At 47.9% G+C, this 21,157-nt stretch overlaps 1 protein-coding gene across 1 annotated transcript in view; it reads right to left on the minus strand.

The window, feature by feature from the left end:
* Positions 1–21,157, minus strand: part of ENTREP2 (endosomal transmembrane epsin interactor 2) — a 121,778-nt gene that overhangs the window by 60,071 nt on the left and 40,550 nt on the right. Inside the window, exon 2 of the mRNA XM_056866137.1 lies at positions 15,413–15,469. Coding sequence (XP_056722115.1) covers positions 15,413–15,469 — 57 coding nt within the window. The remainder of the gene's footprint in view (positions 1–15,412; positions 15,470–21,157) is intronic.

Consider the following 21,157-nt stretch of genomic DNA (forward strand, 5'->3'; position numbering starts at 1 on the left):
AGACAGGATGATGCTTTCGTGCTAATTAAGAGTGGATCATATATCTGTTGTCTTCCCCTTTTCTAAATATGCAGTGTAAAACGAGTGGAATGTATACATTTTTAGTAGATTACTTTTAACAAACCCAGAGACGGCAGAATGTGAGAAATGCTCACTAATTTATTAATTGCTTGCCGGGGCCTTCGGCGGGCATTAAACGTTGTGATTCTCAAACTCCAGTGGCAGTTCAATTTAATTAGGTCTCATCACTCAAGTCCCAATGCGACTTCTGTTCTGCAGCTTCTCTTCCCAGTTCCAATTCGCCAGCAAGCAAATTACCTAATTTGATAAGGCAATTCATCTGGAAATGACATAAGTGTATTAAGGAAAACTCTAAAATCTTCTCGTCTTTAATACATCTTCATCTTGGCATTTCGGAATGTCGAGTCGACATTTTCTTATTCTCGCGGGGTGTTTTCCCCCCCTTTTAATTGAGGATTGTACGGGAACAAACTCCAAGCCGTCGCTAACATCCCCTCCATGAAAGAGGTGCATTGTAGAGCAAATCTCAAGAATACCTCCATTCGTTTAGAGCTACTTAAAGTTTTGAAACGAACTGATGTTTCAAGAGGACTGTAGTGTGGGTGTCTGGTCACGTTAACAGTTGTATCATGTGCGATCAAGATCCCATTCAACACACCTGGGGAAAGCTCCAGGTCAATGGGATTAGTGCTCGTCCACATACGTACACTTGGTACACAATGGCTTGCCGGATCAGGTTATGGCTTGCATTTATGGCTCAGCCATTTCTTTAAAAAGGTAAAGGTCCCCTGTGCAAGCACCGGGTCATTCCTGACCCACGGGGTGACGTCACATCCCGACGTTTCCTAGGCAGACTTTGTTTACGGGGTGGTTTGCCAGTGCCTTCCCAGTCATCTTCCCTTTACCCCCAGCAAGCTGGGTCCTCATTTGATCGACCTCGGAAGGATGGAAGGCTGAGTCAACCTTGAGCCGGCGACCTGAAACCAACTTCTGTTGGGACCAAACTCAGGTCGTGAGCACAGTTTGGACTGCAGTACTGCAACTTACCACTCTGGGCCATGGGGCTCTCAGCCATTTCTTTAGTTATTAAAATATCAATATCCTGCCTTTTACCAAGTCACTAAAATTCTACTCTATCACTTCTTTCCCTTCATCCTTGCAAATAATAACAATAATAATAAGAGTTGGTTTTTATATGCTGACTTTCTCTACCACTTAAGGAAGAATCAACCCGGTTTACAATTTCCTTCCCTTCCTCTCCCCACAGCAGACACCCTGTGAGGCAGGTGGGACCGAGAGAGCTTGAAAAGAGCTGTGACCAGCCCACGGTCAACCAGCTAGCTTTAAGTGTAGGAGTGGGGAATCAAACCCAGTTCACCAGATTAGCGTCTGCCGCTCATGTGGAGGAGTAGAGAATCAAACCTGGTTCTCCAGATATGAGTCCGCCGTTCCAAACCACCTCTATTTGTCTCTTGCTTTGAAAACCCTACACGGTTGCCACAAGTCAGCTGCGACTTGACGGTACTTCCACCACCACCCACGTCCAGCGAGAAAGAATGTTTTTGAGTGTTTTGGGCTTTTTTTTTGCACAACTTAAGCAAACGTTTGCCCCCCAGTGGGAGGAAAGTCCAGCTTTCCAAGTCTGTGTCAAGTTTCCCAACTGCCGTTGCACGTCTGCTCCCCATCACTGTCTTGGCCCACTGGTGGGTCCTTCCGTGAGGATATGCACGAATATTCCCCAACTGTTTGAAACAGCGAGTACCAAATGACTTAACGCGGGACTAATTGGTCCCGAGTGTTCTCTTCAGTCCAATGGGCCAACCGGTGCCTGATAAACATCATCGGGGTAACCAAGGACAGCCTGAGAGCATCTTCTAATTTTGCACGGGGGCCTCCCGAGGAATGGCATCATGCAAGCACGTTCCTGGGGCAGTCCCTCAAGGGAAACCAGACACAGCATGTTTTGACACAGTGTTCCATGTCGTCCACAACAACAGCAGCCAACGAACCCTGCAGGATGACACCCTGATCCAGCATCCTGCTTCACACAGGGGCCAAACGGATGTCCCAGGTGGCTCTACGCGGAGGATCTAGAAATCAAAGCTGGTCCCTCATTTGTGAAGTGCCGTCAAGTCACTTCCGACTCATGGCGACCCTATGAATCAATGTCCTCCAAAATGTCCTATCTTTGACAGCCTTGCTCAGATCTTGCAAATTGAGGGCTGTGGCTTCCTTTATTGAGTCAGTCCATCTCTTGTTGGGTCTTCCTCTTTTCCTGCTGCCCTCAACTTTTCCTAGCATGACGGTCTTTTCCAGTGACTCCCGTCTTTTCATAATGTGACCAAAATACACTAGCCTCAGTTTAGTCATTTTAGCTTCTAGGGTCAGGTCAGGCTAGATTTGATCTATAACCCACTGATTTGTTTTTTTGGCCATCCACGGTATCCGTAACACTTTCCTCCAACACCCCATTTCAAAGGAATCTATTTTCTATTGGAAGGAAGGAAGGAGGGAGGGAGGGAGGGAGGGAGGGAGGGAGGGAAGGAAGGAAGGAAGGAAGGAAGGAAGGAAGGAAGGAAGGAAGGAAGGAAGGAAGGAAGGAAGGAAGGAAGGAAGGAAGGAAGGAAGGAAGGAAGGGTGGTTGTGTCCCTCATTTAGTCATTGTGAATTTGTCTTTCAAAGTCTCTTCCGCTTGCACAGCAAACGCCTGTGAACACATGGAAGCCTTCAAGTCAAGTTCACAAATCAGATGGTGAGTGAGCTGCTGTAACGTAACGTCTACGGCTGGGGCTGGAGGAAGCAGGTGTTCAGGAACACCCAGAAGACGAGAATGAAAATGGCAGTCCTACGTCTCATTTTCCTGATCTCTCCCACTGTATCCAGGGATGCCCAAGGTTCGACGGGACATCGCCGAAGGGGGAGTTGCCTTATCCGTTCCCTCTGAAAGCAGCAGCCAAGGAAGGGAAACCTGCAGTTCCAGGACATCATATCACAGTGTGAAGAAGGCCCCACTGAGCCACAGAGGCTGGCTATGGTGGAAACCGTGGCTGCCTCAGCCAGAGGCTTGGGAAAACCTTTCAGTTTTTTCGGTCTTACATGTCAGATGAAAACTAAGGATGACTGTAAAGATTACGAATCCCCTTGAATATTCTGGAGGGCTAAAGATACAGTCTAATTTTGACAAAGGGAGCTCTGACTCTGATATCTGGAGAAGGGAGCTTTGACTCTCGAAGGCTTATACCCTGAAATCTTGTTGGTCTCTAAGGTGCTCCCAGACTCAAATCTACCTGTGTGCCATCCCAGGCCTCCTGCACCCCGGATGCTTCGAGTTGGTACCGCTGTGACCTGCGCAATCCAGATATCACATCAAATCGACGCTGTGATCCCATCGACATGGCTTGGCCTAATGTCAGAACAGAGCTGGACCCTTCCTTCCTTCCTTCCTTCCTTCCTTCCTTCCTTCCTTTGTATAGTGGATAAGAGTGGTGGAGTCTGGTCTGGAGAACCAGGTTTGATTCCCCACTCCTCCACATGAGCGGCGGAGGATAATCTGGTGAACTGGATTAGTTTCCCCACTCCTACTCACAAAGCCAGCTTGGTGACCTTGGGCTAGTCACAGCTCTCTCAGCCCCACCGACCTCATAGGGTGTCTGTTGTGGGGAGGGGAAGGGAAGGTGATAGTAAGCCGGTTTGATTCTCCCTTAAGTGGCAGAGGTCGGCATATAAAAACCAACTCTTCTTCTTCTTCTTCTTCTTCTTCTTCTTTTCTTTCTTTCTTTCTTTCTTTCTTTCTTTCTTTCTTTCTTTCTTTCTTTCTTTCTTTCTTTCTTCCTTCCTTTCTTTCTTCCTTCCTTTCTTCCTTTCTTCCTTCCTTCCTTCCTTCCTTCCTTCTCTATTTAAGCGGCTGCTTAGCATCGCAAATATATTTATGACGACTTGGTTAACTTCAAATAACTTCTCGTACTTGCAATTTACTTTTTTTTTAAAAAAAAGGGAGAAGAGCAAAACACATCTGTCATCTTAATGACCCAGCAAGGACCTATTTAAAGGCAATAAGCCTGCTAATAGATGCCGTGATTTATTGATCGTCAAGAATCCACACAAGAAGCCAGTCCACACGCTAATTTCAGGCAAGTGGGAGTGGATGGAAGCTGCCCCCAAATGCTGCCGCAGTCTGAGGAACAGGAGGAGTGGCGTCTTCATTGCCTTCCCGTCGTCCAAAATTAAGCATGTTTGGAGATGCGCCTTGGTTGGCAATGAACCTGGCACCCGCCCCTCCCAGTCCCAAAATGTGTAAGGCCCAGAATCTCTGCTCAAAGTCATTTGCATTCATTTTAAACATGCCAACCCCATAAATATTAAACAAACACACTAATTCAATCAAATGTAGAAAGGAAAGAAAGCGTGGGTGGTATGAATTATAAAATCTGGTGGCGAGGAAAACCTAACCCGGGGGGGCCAGGGACGACACACACCCGAATCCATTGTTTAAGAACTCCCCCCCCACTCTTTGATGTTCAGACAGAAATTGCTTTCAAATATTGAAAAGGAAGATGTTGTAAAATGTCATCCATTTATACTAATGCGAAAAAAAATTCAGACACACGCCTGCAAAATATTACCCAAATGCTCCGTGCAGGTTTTAATGGCAGGCCAGGCGGCTTTTTTTAATGGTTGGCTTTTTCCGGCACAGAGGAGGGGGTGGGCGGCTGTCTCCTGCCTTAATGGTCACTATTAAGGAATACCATCAGACCCAAACCGGATCATTAAAAGAAGCCTGCCGGTTTCCACATGTGATGGATATGGTCATTTGCATCTTAAACACCCTGGGCTGAAGAACTTTTGGCAAAGCAGCATAGGACCCCCCCACCCCCCGCACAAGATAAAATTCATCTCCCACTGGAAGCCATGAGAGGACGCCATGGCTCAGTGGAAGAGTATCCGCTTTGCGTGCAGGGGGTCTCAGGTTCGATCCCCGGCACCTCCAGTTAGAAGGACGTCAGGTAGACATGCAGACATGAAGCTGTGTGTGGGTGTTAAGTGCCGTCAAGTCGCTTCCGACTCATGGCGACCCTATGAATCCATGTCCTCCAAAATGTCCCGTCTTTGACAGCCTTGCTCAGATCCTGCAAATTGAGGGCTGTGGCTTCCCTTATTGAGTCAGTCCATCTCTTGTTGGGTCTTCCTCTTTTCCTGCTGCCCTCAACTTTTCCTAGCATGACAGTCTTTTCCAGTGACTCTCGTCTTCTCATAATGTGACCAAAATATGATAGCTTCAGTTTTAGTCATTTTAGCTTCTAGGGTCAGTTCAAGCCTGATTTGATCTATAACCCACTGATTGTTTTTTTTTTGGCAGTCCACAGTATCTGTAACACTCTCCTCCAACACCACATTTCAAAGGAATCTACTTTCTTCCTATCAGCTTTCTTCAATGTCCAAAAGAAATCTACTTTCTTCCTATCAGCTTTCTTCAATGTCCAAAAGAAATCTTTCTTCCTATCAGCTTTCTTCAATGTCCAGCTTTCACACCGATATAGTAACAGGGAATACGATGACATGAAGATGCCTTATGCTAAATCAGACCTTTGGTCTATCAGATTCAGTAATGTCTACTCAGACTGGCAGCGGCTCTCCAGGGTTTCACGCAGGGGTCTTTCACATCACCTAGTTGCCTGGTCCCTTTAACTGGAGATGCCGGGGATTGAACCTGGGACCTTCTGCCTGCCAAGCAGATGCTCTCCCACTGAGCCACTGGTTCCTCCCCTAAGACTTTGCAGATATTTTTATTCTTTCTGAATATTTTTATGCTTCTGAAGCGCTGCCTCCGGTATCAGATGAGATCAGGCTAGCCTGGGATTCAGGAAGTTTATTCAATTAGACCAAATTCCACCTCGATCAAACGGAGAGAGGTGGAAACCTACGCAAGCAGCAAGAACAGAGCCATATTAAAAGCTTCCACCTACTGGGTCCTTTCAGCGATAAAGATGTATTCTTCTCCCTCACCACCCCTGTTCTCAAAGGAGAAGAAATATAGAAATACAAGCCAGGCTACAAGCAGGCCGGGGAGAAAAGTAGCGATTGAATTATCGCAGCAGCCCTTTAATAAATACCAACCCTCTCAAATTAAAGTGTCATTTTGAATATTGATTTTTAAGGGGAGGAAGTGTCAGAGGCAGCGGAGTAATAGATTTTTAAGAAATGATGGGCCGCGAGGAAGCGGTGAAGGGGGAGAATTGCAAAGTTACTGTTGGGCGAAATAACAACCTTGGCTTGATCTTCTAAGCTTAGCTGCGTAACTCCTTTTTGCAAGCCACTCTACTGATATGGCGTATCCTTCTGTATTCTTCTGCTCTCTTAAGACCTTTTTCTATCACAGTCTGTGTACTACCATGATCAAGTGAGATTAAATGAATCTGTCTCAAATATATCTGGGCTGAACAGCTCATCTGTACATGGACATTTGGATGCCAAGATGCATCACAGCCCCCTCCCCACACACACACAACTCATTCTCACAGACCCTTCCTCTTGTTCATGTCTCCGTGTGCTTTGTTTTAACTGTTTTAATTGAAGGGCTGTCATAGAGAGGAGGGTGCCGAGTTGTTTTCTGCTGCCCCAGAAGGTCGGACCAGAACCAACGCGTTGAAATTAAATCAAAAGAGTTTCTATCTAGACATGAGGAAGAATTTTCTAACAATCAGAGCGGTTCCTCAGTGGAACGGGCTTCCTCGGGAGGTGGTGAGCTCTCCTTCCCTGGAGGTTTTTAAGAGGAGGTTAGATGGCCATCTGTCAGCAATGCTGATTCTGTGACCTTAGGCAGATGATGAGAGGGAGGGCATCTTGGCCATTTTCTGGGCAAGGAGTAGGGGTCACTGGGTGTGTGTGTGGGAGGTAGTTGTGAATTTCCTGCATTGTGCAGGGGGTTGGACTAGATGGCCCTGGTGGTCCCTTCCAACTCTATGACTCTATGATTCTATAAGATGTATGATTGGGAACTATCTGGAGATTTGGGGGAGTGAAGCCTGGGGAGGTCGGGGTTTGGAGAGGGGAAGGACCTCAGCAGGGTGTAACGCCATAGATTCCAGCCTCCAAAGCAGCCATTGTCTCCACGGGAACTAATCTAGATCATCTAGATAGCAATTGGATGGCGGAAAACCTCCAGGTGCCACCAAACGGGTGGCAACCCTAGAGATGGCAAGTGGCGGTGGGTATGCTGGTACCCAGAGCATACAAAATCCTGGAATTTAATTTGCATTCTCCTCTGGACAAAGAACAGGTTGTTGATTTATATGTCAAACTCCCTGGACTTCAACCCAAACAATAGATAGGAAATAGGAAGCAGAACACAGGAAGGATATGGAAACTGCACCAGAAGAAAAGATTCCCATCCTTGGGGGGAGTGGAATATGAAAGCAAGTGTTTAAACATGATTCATTTATTTGCCAGGGTTCTCCAGGGGCGCTCGATGGATGCCAGGGAGCGGCATTTATTTTCCTGGAGAGGAAGACGACAAACTGAAGGAAACCCGTTCCTCGCCAGGAAAAGAAAACAACGTGTTTTGGGAAATCAGGTTGCGTCAAAGCTGCCAAAGCCAGAGGATGTGTTAGAGAACTTAAAAAACGATAAAGTAATGTCTCCTTGGGGCAGATGTAGGATGCATGTATGTAATGTTCTAAACCACCAGGACACAGATATCAAATGCTGTTATTATTTCCCCCTCCTTTTCCCTAATTTTCTTTCTGTAGCCTTATAAGAAAAATAAAATAATGTTTTTTTAAAAAATCTGCCAAAACCAGAGAGGCAGATGGGGGCAGGATGGGGGGAGGCAGCAATCCTTGCCTCTGCTCCGCTTGGAAAAGCTGCCGTGGGTTCTTGGGAAGCCCTGCCGAGAAGACTCGGGGATCAGCAGGCGGTCGATCGATCAATCTTCTTTACTACGGCCATTAACCAGCATTACAAACAACAGACACTTCGGTTCTTGTAGGCTATCCGGGCTGTGTGACCGTGGTCTTGGTATTTTCTTTCCTGACGTTTCGCCAGCAGCTGTGGCAGGCATCTTCAGAGGAGTAACACTGAAGGACAGTATCTCTCAGTGTCAAGTGTATAGGAAGAGTAATATATAGTCAGAAGGGGGTTGGGTTTGAGCTGAGTCATTGTCCTGCAAAGTATTAATGGTAATGTGCTAATCATTGCCCTGTAAGTATCAAGATAATGCGCTAATGAGACACCTTCGAAATAGACACCTCGATTCAATGACACAAAAACTTAAACTTTTGGAAAATAATGTAACATGTGACCTTTTAAAAACCATTTCAGGCCATTTAAAATCTGCCGCGACTCTAATTTTCCGGATCCTACAAAAGCAGGGGGTCTGAGGCAGTGGGGGGAAGAGGGCCGGAGAACGAGAGGATAAACCTTCGAAGGAAAGGGTAAGGCGCGTCGGCCGGTGAACGGAAAATCCATACACGCAGCGGGGTACGGCCGGAAGGCAGATCATCTTGGAAGGGAGACCTCCTGGGAATCCGTGCGCCGCCTCGAGACCCGAGACGGAAGACAAGGGAAATCAATACTGTAAACGGTTCCCCTTCTCCAGAAACGTCCCTCCAACTTAAAAAAACAACAACAGACCAAGCTGCCAAGGATGGGGGAGAAACAGAGGGACAAGAATGCGCAGGCCCATGAAGTCGAGCAAGTCACATAGTGTGTTTTCACACTGTGTGTGGGATGGACCTTGGTGAACCGATGGTAGGGTTAGAATAACAGAATCATAGAGTTGGAAGGGACCACCAGGGTCATCTAGTCCAACCCCCTGCACAATGCAGGAAATCCCAAACTATCTCCACCCCCACACCCCCAGTGACCCCTACTCCATGCCCAGAAGATGGCCAAGGTGCCCTCCCTCTCATCATCTGCCTAAGGTCATAGAATCAGCATTGCTGACAGATGGCCATCTAGCCTCTCCTGGTTGGGGAATATCTGGAGATTGGGGGTGGAGTCTGAACCTTTGCCCCCGATCTGAGTGGTTGAAACATGGCCTCTGAAGGCCGTGGCTTCCATTCCTGAGTCGACCCATCTTATGTTGGGTCTTCTTCTTTTCCTCCTGCCTTCGATTTCTCCTACCTTTATTGTCTTTCTCAGTAAGTCCTGTCTTATCATGAAGTGGCCGAAGTACAATAGCCTCAATTTAGGGTGTAAAGTGCCGTCAAGTGGCAGCTGACTTATGGTGACCTCATCATGGGGCTTTCAAGGCAAGTGAGAAGCAGAGGTGGTTGGCCATTGCCTTCCTCTTCAGAGTCTTCCTTGGCGGCGTCCTTCCCAAGTACGAGGGCCAACTCCGCTTAGCTTCCGAGATCTGATGAGACCCAGTTTAGGGTAGGAATCCCAAATACAGGAATCTCAGCATCCAATCCCACCTCCTCCTCCTCCTCCTCCTCCTTCACAATCCTCCACAATTCTTTGAGAAGCAGGACAGACACTTCTTGGGATGAAGCCAGTGTGAGAGATGATCTCTGAGAATCACGCATTCAACCTGCTACCTTCCAGATTTCACCAGGATATGCGGTCATGATGCATGATTAAAAACCCCAGGGGAAAAGAACTCTGTGATTTCGTAAGCTATGATTTTACTAAAACACCAGCGAGCTCCGGAACAGCGATTAGGCTGAAAAATCGGCAGAAGCTATTGTAATCTCCCGAAATTAGACCTCATTACACAGACGCAGCCTACCAAACTGCCTTAGGATTCTCCCTGCCATGAACAATGAATCCCAACCTCTCGCTCATTCGTAAGTGCAGAGCACCGAGCATTCATCCCTGGAATGGAACATGTCCAAGCTACCGTCGCACGAGTTGCTTAAAAAAGAAAAGATGCAGAATCATATCATGGACCAGCAAAAAAATACAAAATTGAACCAAAAAAAATTCCCTCTAGATTAAAACACACACATGCAACCTCTCCTTCTGAGCCCTTCATTGAATCACGCGCTATAAACCATCAGTGATAATTGCAACGCAAAATGAAATGCTTATTAACATCGCCTAGACTCCGGCAGAACGAAGGCGCGCGGCAGTAATTCGTTTACGGGGAGGGGAAAGTAATTTGCAAACTGCATTAGGAAGGGAAAGAGCTCTTTCAGGCTATACGCATTTCGAGGCAGCGTGCGTCAGATCTGGATTGAAATCAGCTCCATGGATGAGGTATGACGAGGAAGGAGGGGAAAGGAAGAGACCAAGGAGAATGCGGGAGGAAGGTTTGCCGCAGCGGAGAGATCAAGTCCAAATTCAATCACCGAACCCCGCATGCTAAAAACACGGCTGTTGACGCTACACCCTACACCCTTCAAGTCACTAAATGCCCTATTTTGGCTGTCTAAGTACCAATTCCATGCAATAAAAACATGAGGATCATCTCTAGCAGGGATGCCAGCCGTCAACCCAAAGATTCAACCCAGCCCCAACATCTTTTCCCAACCCGGTCTCAGCCAACGTCGTGTGGTGATTAAGAGCGGTGGTTTGGAGTGGTGGACTCTGATCTGGAGAACCGGGTTCGATTCCCCGCTCCTCCACGTGAGCAGCGGAGGCTAATCTGGTGAACTGGATTTGTTTCCCCACTCCTCCACACGAAGCCAGCTGGGTGACCTTGGGCTAGTCTGCGCAAGCAGACCCCTCTTCTCCTTCCGATGGCTGTTCTTAGAATCATAGAGTTGGAAGGGGCCATAGAGGCCATCTAGTCCAACCCCCAGCTCAATGCAGGACCAGCCTAGAGCATCCCTGACAAGTGCGAAGAGGGGCCTGGCAATTTGACCATGGGGGATGGTTCAGGCCTTCTCAAATAAATCCAAGAAACTGTATTTTATTTAAAAGGAAAAAAAACCCCACCGCATCGATTCAGACCACAGTTTGTGTTTCGACACAAACTACCTAGCCTACTTCTAAAACTAAAACTGTCTTAACGTTATCCCCTTTGTTTCCAAACAGGACTCTCGCAGCGATACAGAAGACCAGCCAAAAAGGGGGGGGGGAAGAGAACTGTAGAGACAGACACATCTTGAATACCGAAGCGCAACGTGCACGGCATTTTCTCTAATAAAACACATCCCTTCTCCGTCCCTGCGGGATCGTTCTCTCTTTGCAAACATTCCATCCGAGGTGATAGTTTTCCCACCTTGGAAGGGCGGCTTGCTGTCTGCTTGGGGTGTCTGCTTCGTTTCACCAGGTGACATGTTTTCCACCTCTTCGGGCCACCTGCTTCAGAAAAAACCCCCGATTCTACCCAGGGAACAGACTCCGCAGAGAGGGAGAAGAGATCAAGACATCTCATTAACACATCTCGTTCTAAATTCTGCTGCAATCCCGACATTATTATAGCAGCGGAGAAGGTGTTTAGGTTTATTTATCTCAAGAATTTCGATGCCAACCCTTGGCCAAAAAGATCACCAACGACGCAGCCGATAAAACAAAAAACAACCAACAAAACAAAAATTTTGTAATTCATTACAAAAATGAATTAACATCGAAGGACAGCTGGCAAACCCTTCAGGCCAACTCAGACATCCACAAATTGGGGCTTCTTCCCTGTTCCCAAACTGTGGTTCTAAACCGCAGTTTAATCCTGTGATGGAACCCCGGTTTGTGGCAAGGATTAAGCCGATCCCCGTTTGGACCACAGCTGAATTCGAATGACAAACCGAGGTTAGATTGACGGCTTCTCAACCAGGACCAACATCTGCTTCGGTGTATCCGACAAAGGGAGCTTTGACTCTCGAAAGCCCGTACCCCAAAAATCTTGTTGGTCTCTAAGGTGATACGGGACTCAAATTCAGGTGTTCTAATGCAGAACCAGCACGGCTACCCTCCGAAATTTGCTTCCATGCAAACTCCCTTGATGGGGACACTGGCTGTTTTCTAATTTAACGGGATTCAGCCACCTTTACCAGCTACGTTTTTAAAAAGGGAGCCATCGCTGCAAATCCCCGGCAAAACTGTTTAGTGACGGAAGTCCCAGCGGGGTCCGGATGAATGACCTGACAAACATCGCGTTTGTTAAAAGTTATCCCCCCAAGGAGGAGAGAAATGAAGGGAAAAGACAGGCAGGGGAGGCCAAAGAAGAGACAGCAGCATCTTCTGTGCAGAAGAAAAACCTGGAGGAAAACAAAAACTGAGACAGGGAGCAATTATGGCCAAAAATCCCACACCCCCAGGTTTAAGGTGTAAGCTCCTACAGATGTCAGAAGCGGCTTTCAAACACAGTCACTCGAGGGAAACCTTTTCCAGGTAGAAAGACTGAGCAGACTAGTGGTTAGAGCACCAGACTAGGATGGAGGGGCTGGGTCTAATCCCCACGCTACCCGTAAAGCTCTCTAGGGTGACCTCGGGCCAGTCCTATTCTTCGTGTTGATCAAATGAGGAAAGAACAACCACCAACCCCACTCTTAAAGTCCTTGGAAACTGGGGGAAATGTACTAGGCAGACAGGTAGATATTATAGAAACACTGACAAATCTTCATTGCTAACCCACCCCGCGCAAGGAATCCGAGGCTCCCTTGAGATGTCCTGCCTCTTGGGGATACGGGGAGTAGGAAACAATTCTCTCTTTCCCCCTCTCCCTCTTTCTTGCTAGCCCTGTAAAGTTTTGGAAACATGTTGTAAATACTTTTAAGATTACCCCTCTTCTCCCCTGTACTTGGGTTTCCTCCTTTTGGGCAGCTCCGTCTCCTGCGGTGGGCATTTTGGGGTTGGCTCCGTCTCCTGCGGCGGGCATTTGGGGGTTGCGCCCACCACCCTGTATCAGAATGCCCAAGGTGCCCACCACAGGCTCAAAAACGGTTGGGGGGCCCTGCCCTATAACAAAATCACCCCTCTTTTTGAAGCCACCCATCTCAAGAGAAGATGGTTTTGAGGGTCACTGAGGAATCCCCGAGACGTTCCTAAGGAACTTTTGGGTTCCTCTCAAACGGGGGCATTTTGCCCCCCTCTCCTATAAATAGGGTTTCCAGGTCCCTCTTCGCCACTGGCGGGAGGTTTTTGGGGTGGAGCCTGAGGAGGGAGGGGTTTGAGGAGGGGAGGGACTTTGATGCCATAGAGTCTAATTGCCAAAGCGGCCATTGTCTCCAGGTGAACTGATCTTTATCGGCTGGAGATCCGTTGAAATAGCAGGAGATCTTCTGCTACCACCTGGAGGTTGAGAAAACCAGTACAGGAGCAATGCTGATAACAATGCCAATATATTATAGCTACATATACACTTTACAGTATGTAAAGTGTATATGTAGCTATAATACATTGGCATTGTTATCAGCATTGCTCCTGTACTAGTTTTCTCATCCTCCTGATAATAGTACAGAGGTGTCTTTTTTTCTCCTTCACCACCTGGAGGTTGGCAACCCTATCTATAAAATATTCTCAGTATACCCACATGCGTATCTGATTTATGGCTCTAGCTGTAAAAATACGGCCCAAATAATCAAGGTAAAGCAAGGGGTTCCTCGCAAAAAGCAACACCACCCCAGTTTTGTTTCAAACCGACAAATCAGATGGCCTAAAACCGGGAGTCGACGCCGCCACCCTGGACCAAACCAGGACGGGAGGCTGACGCTTTTCACCACCCGTTCATGAAATTGACGCCCGTCAAATGAAAGCTAGCGGGATATGAAAAGATGATTGATAACACCCGGTAGGTTACAAACAGATCCAGCTTGGCACAAAACCTGAAACTGTAGATATAATTCTTTCTGCTTTGATACCGTGTCAAAGATATGCACTCGTATCTATAATGCTGACATTTTGTTTTGTGGCAACCCCCCCCCCCCAAACCCTGCCATGCTTAATGCTTGGTAAGCTGCCCTCCCTCCCTTATCAACTTGTTTTGACAGCGGAGGGGGAAAAAATAAGACTCCGAGATTGAAAAATGGAAATCGAAAACAATTAACATGTAGGGTGGATGAAATGAACACACAGAAAGGCATTTACCATTTGGGTGTGATCCACAGGAGGGGCCGTGGCTCAGTGGTAGAGCCTCTGCTTGGCATGCAGAAGGTCCCTGGTTCAATCCCCGGCATTTCCAGTTAAAGGGACTGGGCAAGTAGGTGATGTGAAAGACCGCTGCCGGTCTGAGTAGACAATACGGAGTTTGATGGACCGAGGGTCTGACTCAGTATAAGGCAGCTTCATGTATTCATGTGTCCACTTTAATTGCATGCATGCTATCCATACGACCTTAGGTGGGACGTTATGCTATGGTCGTCCTGTGTTTAGTCTGCCCCCTTATTCACTTATGTGTGTGTGTGGGGGGGGGGGAGGTAGTTGTGAAATTCCTGCATTGTGCAGGGGGTTGGACTAGATGACCCTGGTGGTCCCTTCCAACTCTAGGATTCTATGAGTGCCAGTCGAGAGGGAGGTCAGTGAGAGAAGGGGGTGTCCAGCCGCCGGTTAAGCTTCATTCAAGCGGATAGTCAGGTGTGAAATAACCAATATGTGGAGGGAAACGTGTCTACGTGGCAGCCAGACTCAGTTCGACAACTCCAAATCATGAGAAACTATTCTGCGGAGGCTGGGGCACAATCTGGATTAAGCGAACCCTGCAAAATTCTTCTTGGACTCCTCAGCGATCAGGTCTCCGAGAGAGCTATCCCAAATCCGTCATGTTCAAAGACAGCGTGGAAAACTAAAGGAAGGCCTTCGTAGAACCGGGGTTGCGTGGGGAGGAACAACGATATGAATGCAAAAAGAGGTACAATTCGCAGAAAAGGACTTTTCTTTTCCTTGGTGGGAAGACTGGCGTGCCAAATCTCCTTCTCTCTGTTCAGTCCAGTAACGAATAGCACCCGTTTCAATGCACACCGCAATCCCCATACATAAACACCTCGGCACAGATCTCTCTCTCACAGTACCGTTTCATTAACGCCCGTGAATTTATACCAAATTAATTACATAAAAGACAAGAGTATCCCCCCCATATCTTTTCATTGGCTGTTTAATGAACGTGCTTAATGAGAAGCGTTTAGTTCTTAATTGGCTTCTCTCATAACTACGACGGTTTTAGACAGGCGCCGACAATCCTCTGGGCTCTTTGCTTCCCAAAAAAGAGAGCAGATTTTTAACTGGCCTCCTGTAATTTTTCTTTTAAACAAATTGAAATTAAGGTGGGACGTGGACAACTGCTATCTTACTAATATTCTGATGGCGGGGCCATTGGGGGCCCAACCCCCAAATTGGGGGTGGAAGTTCTCCCCTGCAAACGGTGTCGAAAAGATGGAGAACATCTTCCGTGAACTTGCCTCGCCGTTTTAAGCTAGCGGCCACTGCTACATCCTTTGTGAGCTCTACAACTTAATCATGAGCCATGTGAAGCATGCATCCCGCGTGATTTCCGCAAGAGCGCCCTGTTACTCACCACAAGCGAGAGGGGCCTCTTCCAAGATACGACTCCGATAAGTCCCGACAACAGCACCTAAAAGGAAACCGGAAGAATTAACAGGGCAGGAGCAACAATACGGCACCGAACTCATAACCATCTTTTAAGGAAAAGGCGCCCATTCAGAAAAGTTGGACTTCAAAACATGACTTTTCTCCCCCAAAGATCTAAACGGCCCACCGCGTTTCCAGAGGTAGCGCCGCTCAGATGTCACAAGCGTCTTGGTTCGCTCCCGAGGTTTCCCACACCAAACCAGTTCAGTGGAGGAGGGAGTTTGGGTTTACACTGAATATCGACATCTAGCTTTCACTGATTATAAATCTGATTATAAAGCAATAATGGAACACTGTTTCGTAATGGCGCCGAGTTGTTTTCTGTTGCCCCAGAAGGTCGGGCCAGAACCAAGGGGTTGAAATTAAATCAAAAGAGTTTCCATCTAGATATTAGGAAGAATTTTCTAACAGAGTGGTTCCCCAGTGGAACGGGCTTCCTCGGGAGGTGGTAAGCTCTCCTTCCATGGAGGTTTTTAAGCAGAGGCTAGATGGCCATCTGTCAGCAATGCTGATTCTATGACCTTAGGCAGATCATGAGAGGGAGGGCATCTGGGCCATCTTCTGGGCATGGAGAAGGGGTCACTGGGGGTGTGGGGGTTGGACTAGATGACCCTGGTGGTCCCTTCCAACTCTATGATTCCATGTTTTTTAGAACAGCAGTGGAATTCAGCAACAGAAAAAATAATAGTCCATACTGTAAATATCTGCCCAGTGTTCAGTTACCTCTGTTCAGGTTGGGTTGTGCATTTTGAAGACTTCAGAGCATCCTCCTTTTCTGAAAAGAAATCCTAATTTGTTCCCTCGATAATTTAAATACAGTTAGCTTGCAGTGGTATGTTTTCTTGCCTTTGGATAGAAAGTGATAAAAATGTGATGGGAATTGGTATGCGTGTATAAAAGGAACGCAGAATACACTTACTGTTCCTAGGTAAATTGTATGTGCCTAGCTTAAATACCCTCTCCATGTCCTATGCTTTCTTTGGTGCTAAACCCCCCCCCCCCAATACAACTAGAGAAGCTGTTGTCAATTTATAAGTGTTGACATGTTGGAGGGATGAGTGGAGCATGCGTTTTCCAGCATGTTTTCTTCTGGTTAAATGCTATAAATACTTTCAAACGGAGTCGCAGCTGAAACTGTGAAATGCATTTGTTCAAAAGCTGGCCGTGGATGCTTCGAAGCAGACAAAGCTCTATAATGTGTCTGTGCGTGTAAACATTTGATATGCAGCGGTTTGGAACTGTGACCTGCTTTTGTGTCATAGAGGTGGAAGGGACCACCAGGGTCATCTAGCTGAACCCCCTGCACAATGCAGGAAATTCACAATTACCTCCTCCCACACAAACCCCTACTCCATGCCCAGAAGATGGCCAAGATGCTCTCCCTCCCATGAACTGCCCAAGGTCATAGAATCAGCACTGCTGACAGATGGCCATCTAGCCTCTGCTTCAAAACCTCCACGGAAGGAGAGCTCACCACCTCCTGAGGAAGCCTGTTCCACTGAGGAACCGCTCTAACAGTTAGAAAACTCTAGGAAGAGTCTAGACGGAAACTCTTTTGGTTTAATTTCAACCCGTTGGTTCTGGTTCGACCTTCTGGGGCAACAGAAAACAACTCGGCACCCTCCTCTATGTGACGGCCGTTCAGATACTTGAAGATGGTTATCATGTCCCCTCTCAGTCTTCTCCTCTCCAGGCTAAACATCCCCAGCTCCTTCAACCTTTCCTCATAGGACTTGGTCTCCAGACCCCTCCCCATCTTTGTTGCCCTCCTCTAGACACGTTCCATACGTCTTTGGCTAGGTTCTTGCTTAAAGCCCACTTCTACCAATAAACATAAAATAAACATTACCAAGGGCTTCACCTCCACCGTTTGGAGGGGGGGTAGTGGGAGCTTGCTCGCTCGCGCATGGCTTGCGCTTCTCAGAGTCTTACGCACCGGCTGGCCCTTATTAAAGAAAACGCTGCTGCTTGAATGCAGATTTCTGGCTGACAGCCAAGGCAGGGGCAGAAAAATTCCTTGGTGCAGTTAATTAAATTTGTTCACATTGCTAGGAGAGCCCTATTATTACTGTTACGATCACCGTCCCTGGGTTGATAATCCTGTAACACGGGGCAGCTCTCCGGAAGGAGAAATGACAGGGTTCGCCGGTTCAACCGAAGCAAGCGGTGCGCTCTCAATTAGACGAGCGGCCCGACTGAAATTGTAAGGTCATATTCAGAAAGGGAGTGGAGTTACGATAACAGCATTACAGGGCCGCAGAGAACGCTTCAAGGGGCAGGGCAGTGTCTTCTCTCGGTGGTCCGGGGCGGGAAGGAAGACGTCTGGCAAGCAACTCGCTTTCCCCACTCCAAGGAAAAGACTGCCCGACCAAGAAGAAGAAAATACGCCTCTCTCATTTTCATGGCTGGTGAATGTTCAAACCACCTTATAATGTCTAATATGATATCAAGCAGGCTCTGGTTCCCACCGCTTTGCATTGTTTAAATGAAGGGGTTTTGGAGAGCCAGCGTGGCGTAGTGGTTAAGAGCGGTGGTTTGAGCGGTGGACTCTGATCTGGAGAACTGAGTTTGATTCCCCCACTCCTCCACGTGAGCGGCGGAGGCTGATCTGGTGAACTGGATTTTGTTTCCCCGCTCCTACACACGGAGCCAGCTGGGTGACCCTGGGCAAGTCTCATTCTCTCAGCCCCACCTTCCTCATAGGGTGTCTGTTGTGGGGAGGGGAAGGTGATTGTAAGCCGGTTTGATTCTGCTTTAAGTGGTAGAGAAAGTTGGCATATAAAAACCAACTCTTCTTCTTCTTCTTCTTCATTTTGGTGAAATTTCTTATGACAATGCAGAAAAATGGCTGCCTGGTTTTTAGCAGTGATTTTTTAAAAATTTGCTCAGGGCAGTGGGCTGTTGGATCTGCAAAAAGCACTGGGTAAGCCCTGTGTGTGTGTGTGTGTGTGTGTGTGTGTGTGTTAAGCGCTGTCACGTCACTACACCAGAGTAGCGTAGTGGTTAAAAGTGGTGGACTCTAATCTGGAGAACCGGGTTCGATTCCCCACTCCTCCACATGCAGCCTGCTGGGTGACCTTGGGCCAGTCACAGTTCTCTCTGAACTCTCTCAGCCCTAGAATCTTTGGCCATTTATTCATGGAAGGTTTTAATTGGATTTGCCTCTCTATAGATGCACATTTCCCCCATCTGAATTCTCAAAACTCTGCATGGCAACTTATGGTTGAGTTTTGAGAATATGAACGGGGGGAAAGTGCATCTAAAGAGTGGCAAATCCAATGCAAAACCTTCCATGAATAAATGGCCTATATAGAGTTGGAAGGGACCACCGGGGTCATCAAGTACTTGAAGACGTAACAGTGAAAGAGGTTTTTAGCATCACATCCAGAGACTGCCTAATCGTGGGGCACATTTCGAGAGAAAACTGTTCTTGGGGGGGGGGCCTTCGGCCATCAGAATGGATTCCCACTGCAAACACACAAGTAATGAAAATAGGCGCGGATTTCTGAGCGTTGGTTTGCAAACACAGGGACGGCAGGGCAAAAGCCGCTGTCTTTCTTTCAGGGCTCTTCCCGGGATAATTAATGTCCATTTTCAACCCAGAGAGAACATTTCCTACACACATTCTTCAAAGGGGGGGATGGCTGCAAAAGCAGCACCCAATGCGAGAATCACTCTGGCATCCAGCCTCTGGAGCATATCCAAGTCGGCGGTTTGAGACAACGGGTGGAATCGGTGCGCTAATGGGCCCTCAAAGCCTTCGCTGCTCTGCCGACAGCAATTACCACTAAAGGAAAGGAGAAGAGAGCTCTCCGAGGAGCCAGATCGTGCCCCCCTCTCCTGATTAGGCAGGCCCTAGAAAGCCTGGGGGAAAGTCGACCCCTGCCACTCCGCTTCCAGGCACTGAACCCCGGTCGGACCCCTCGAGGCCTTTGTTAACCCTAAGGCCATCGCTGACTGCACCGCTGTTTCCAAGAAGTTTTTCTTTCCCTACCATCAAGTCCCAGCTGGACCCCGTGGGGTCTTCAAGGCAAGAGACGTTCAGAGGTGGTTTGCCCCTGCCCGCCTCTGTGTCGTGACCCTACTATTCCTTGGCGGTCTCCCATCCAAGTACTAACCGGGGCTGACCCTGCTTAGCTTCTGAGATCTGATGAGAACAGGCCAAGGTGGGACATCATGGTCAGGGTGAAAGACGTAGACAGGAGATGGGCAGTTGTCTGCCTCCGCGTAGCGACCCTGGACTTCCTTGGTGGTCTCCCGTCCAAGCACTAGCCAGGATTGACCCTGCTTAACTTCTACGATCTCATGAGAACAGGCTAGTTTGGGTTATCCAGGTCAGGGCTCCAAGTTAGTTTCCCGAAAATGCCTGGAGCTTACTGAATGCCCTACAACGCCCTAAAGCCAGAGTGGTGTAGTGGTTAAGAGCGGTGGCTTGGAGCGGTGGAGTCTGATCTGGAGAACCGGGTTTAATTCCCCACTCCTCCACATGAGCGGCGGAGGCTAATCTGGTGGACTGGATTTGTTTCCCCACTCCTGCGCACGAAGCCAGCTGGGTGACCTTGGGCTAGTTACAGTTCTCTTAGAGCTCTCTCAGCCCCACCTACCTCACAGGGTGTCTGTTGTGGGGAGGGGAAGTTGATTGTAAGCAGGTTTGAGTCCCCCTTAAGTGGTAGAGAAAGTCGGCATATAAAAACCAACTCTTCTTCTTCTTCTAAAAGACCATTGGCAACTAACTTCCCAGACCTGAAAATCTCTGCAGGTGCCCACGCAAAAGGTACACAGGGTATGAGGAGACTGGAAATGCCCCATCTTTTCTCTGAAATCCATTCCACTTAATCTGCTGTGAACAGAATAGAAAGAGAATCTTATCCTTCCCTCTTCCAACCTTTTCCGCACATTTTTTCCACTTCCAGTTCAACCCACCTCCCCTGAAACATCAAAAAAGCATATTTGTTTTCCCCCTGCAGAACATTAATCCTATTATGCACACATCACATTTAATGAAAAAGCTATCAAAGTATAATTATGCAAACTCATTCTGCGAAACTGACTGAATTTCTGCCTTTCCAAACTGCAATATGGTTGGGAAAGGAACAAGGGAATTTCAGACTGGAGAATCCCTCCCCAGACGAGGGGAATTCGGGAAGGAGAGATGCAAGATTTGCAGCATATCTAGCAAAACGCGCCAGGAGCACAGAACTCCAGTTCCAGTTTTCGTTTACGCGGTGAGTAAACTGGCTGCCTGACTTTGGGCCACTGGGAAACCCACGCTTGGGGTGACCACTTTGGGGCAGTGATCAGACTGCCCGAACACAATCGGATCGATGGTCGCGTGCTTCATCAATGATACACAGAATCATAGAGTTGGAAGGGACCACCAGGGCCATCTAGTCCAACCCCCTGCACAATGCAGGAATTTCACAACCCCCTCCCCTACACCCCCAGTGACCCCTGTACTCCATCCCCAGAAGATGGCTCGAATCGAGCGCTCCTCCCGCAGACCAACACAGCGATCCTCTGAAACCATTAGCCCCAGTAACGGATGCTTTCCTGATATGTGTCCTTCTACCAAGCCTACATTTTGCTCCTTCCTTCTCTCCCCCACCCCCAAAAAGAAAGATGTAGCCTGGCTTGCATAACCCCCCCCCCCCGGTGGTGTGCATGGATGTCA

The sequence above is a fragment of the Euleptes europaea genome, chromosome 20 (assembly GCF_029931775.1).
Source record: "Euleptes europaea isolate rEulEur1 chromosome 20, rEulEur1.hap1, whole genome shotgun sequence".
Taxonomy (NCBI): domain Eukaryota; kingdom Metazoa; phylum Chordata; class Lepidosauria; order Squamata; family Sphaerodactylidae; genus Euleptes; species Euleptes europaea.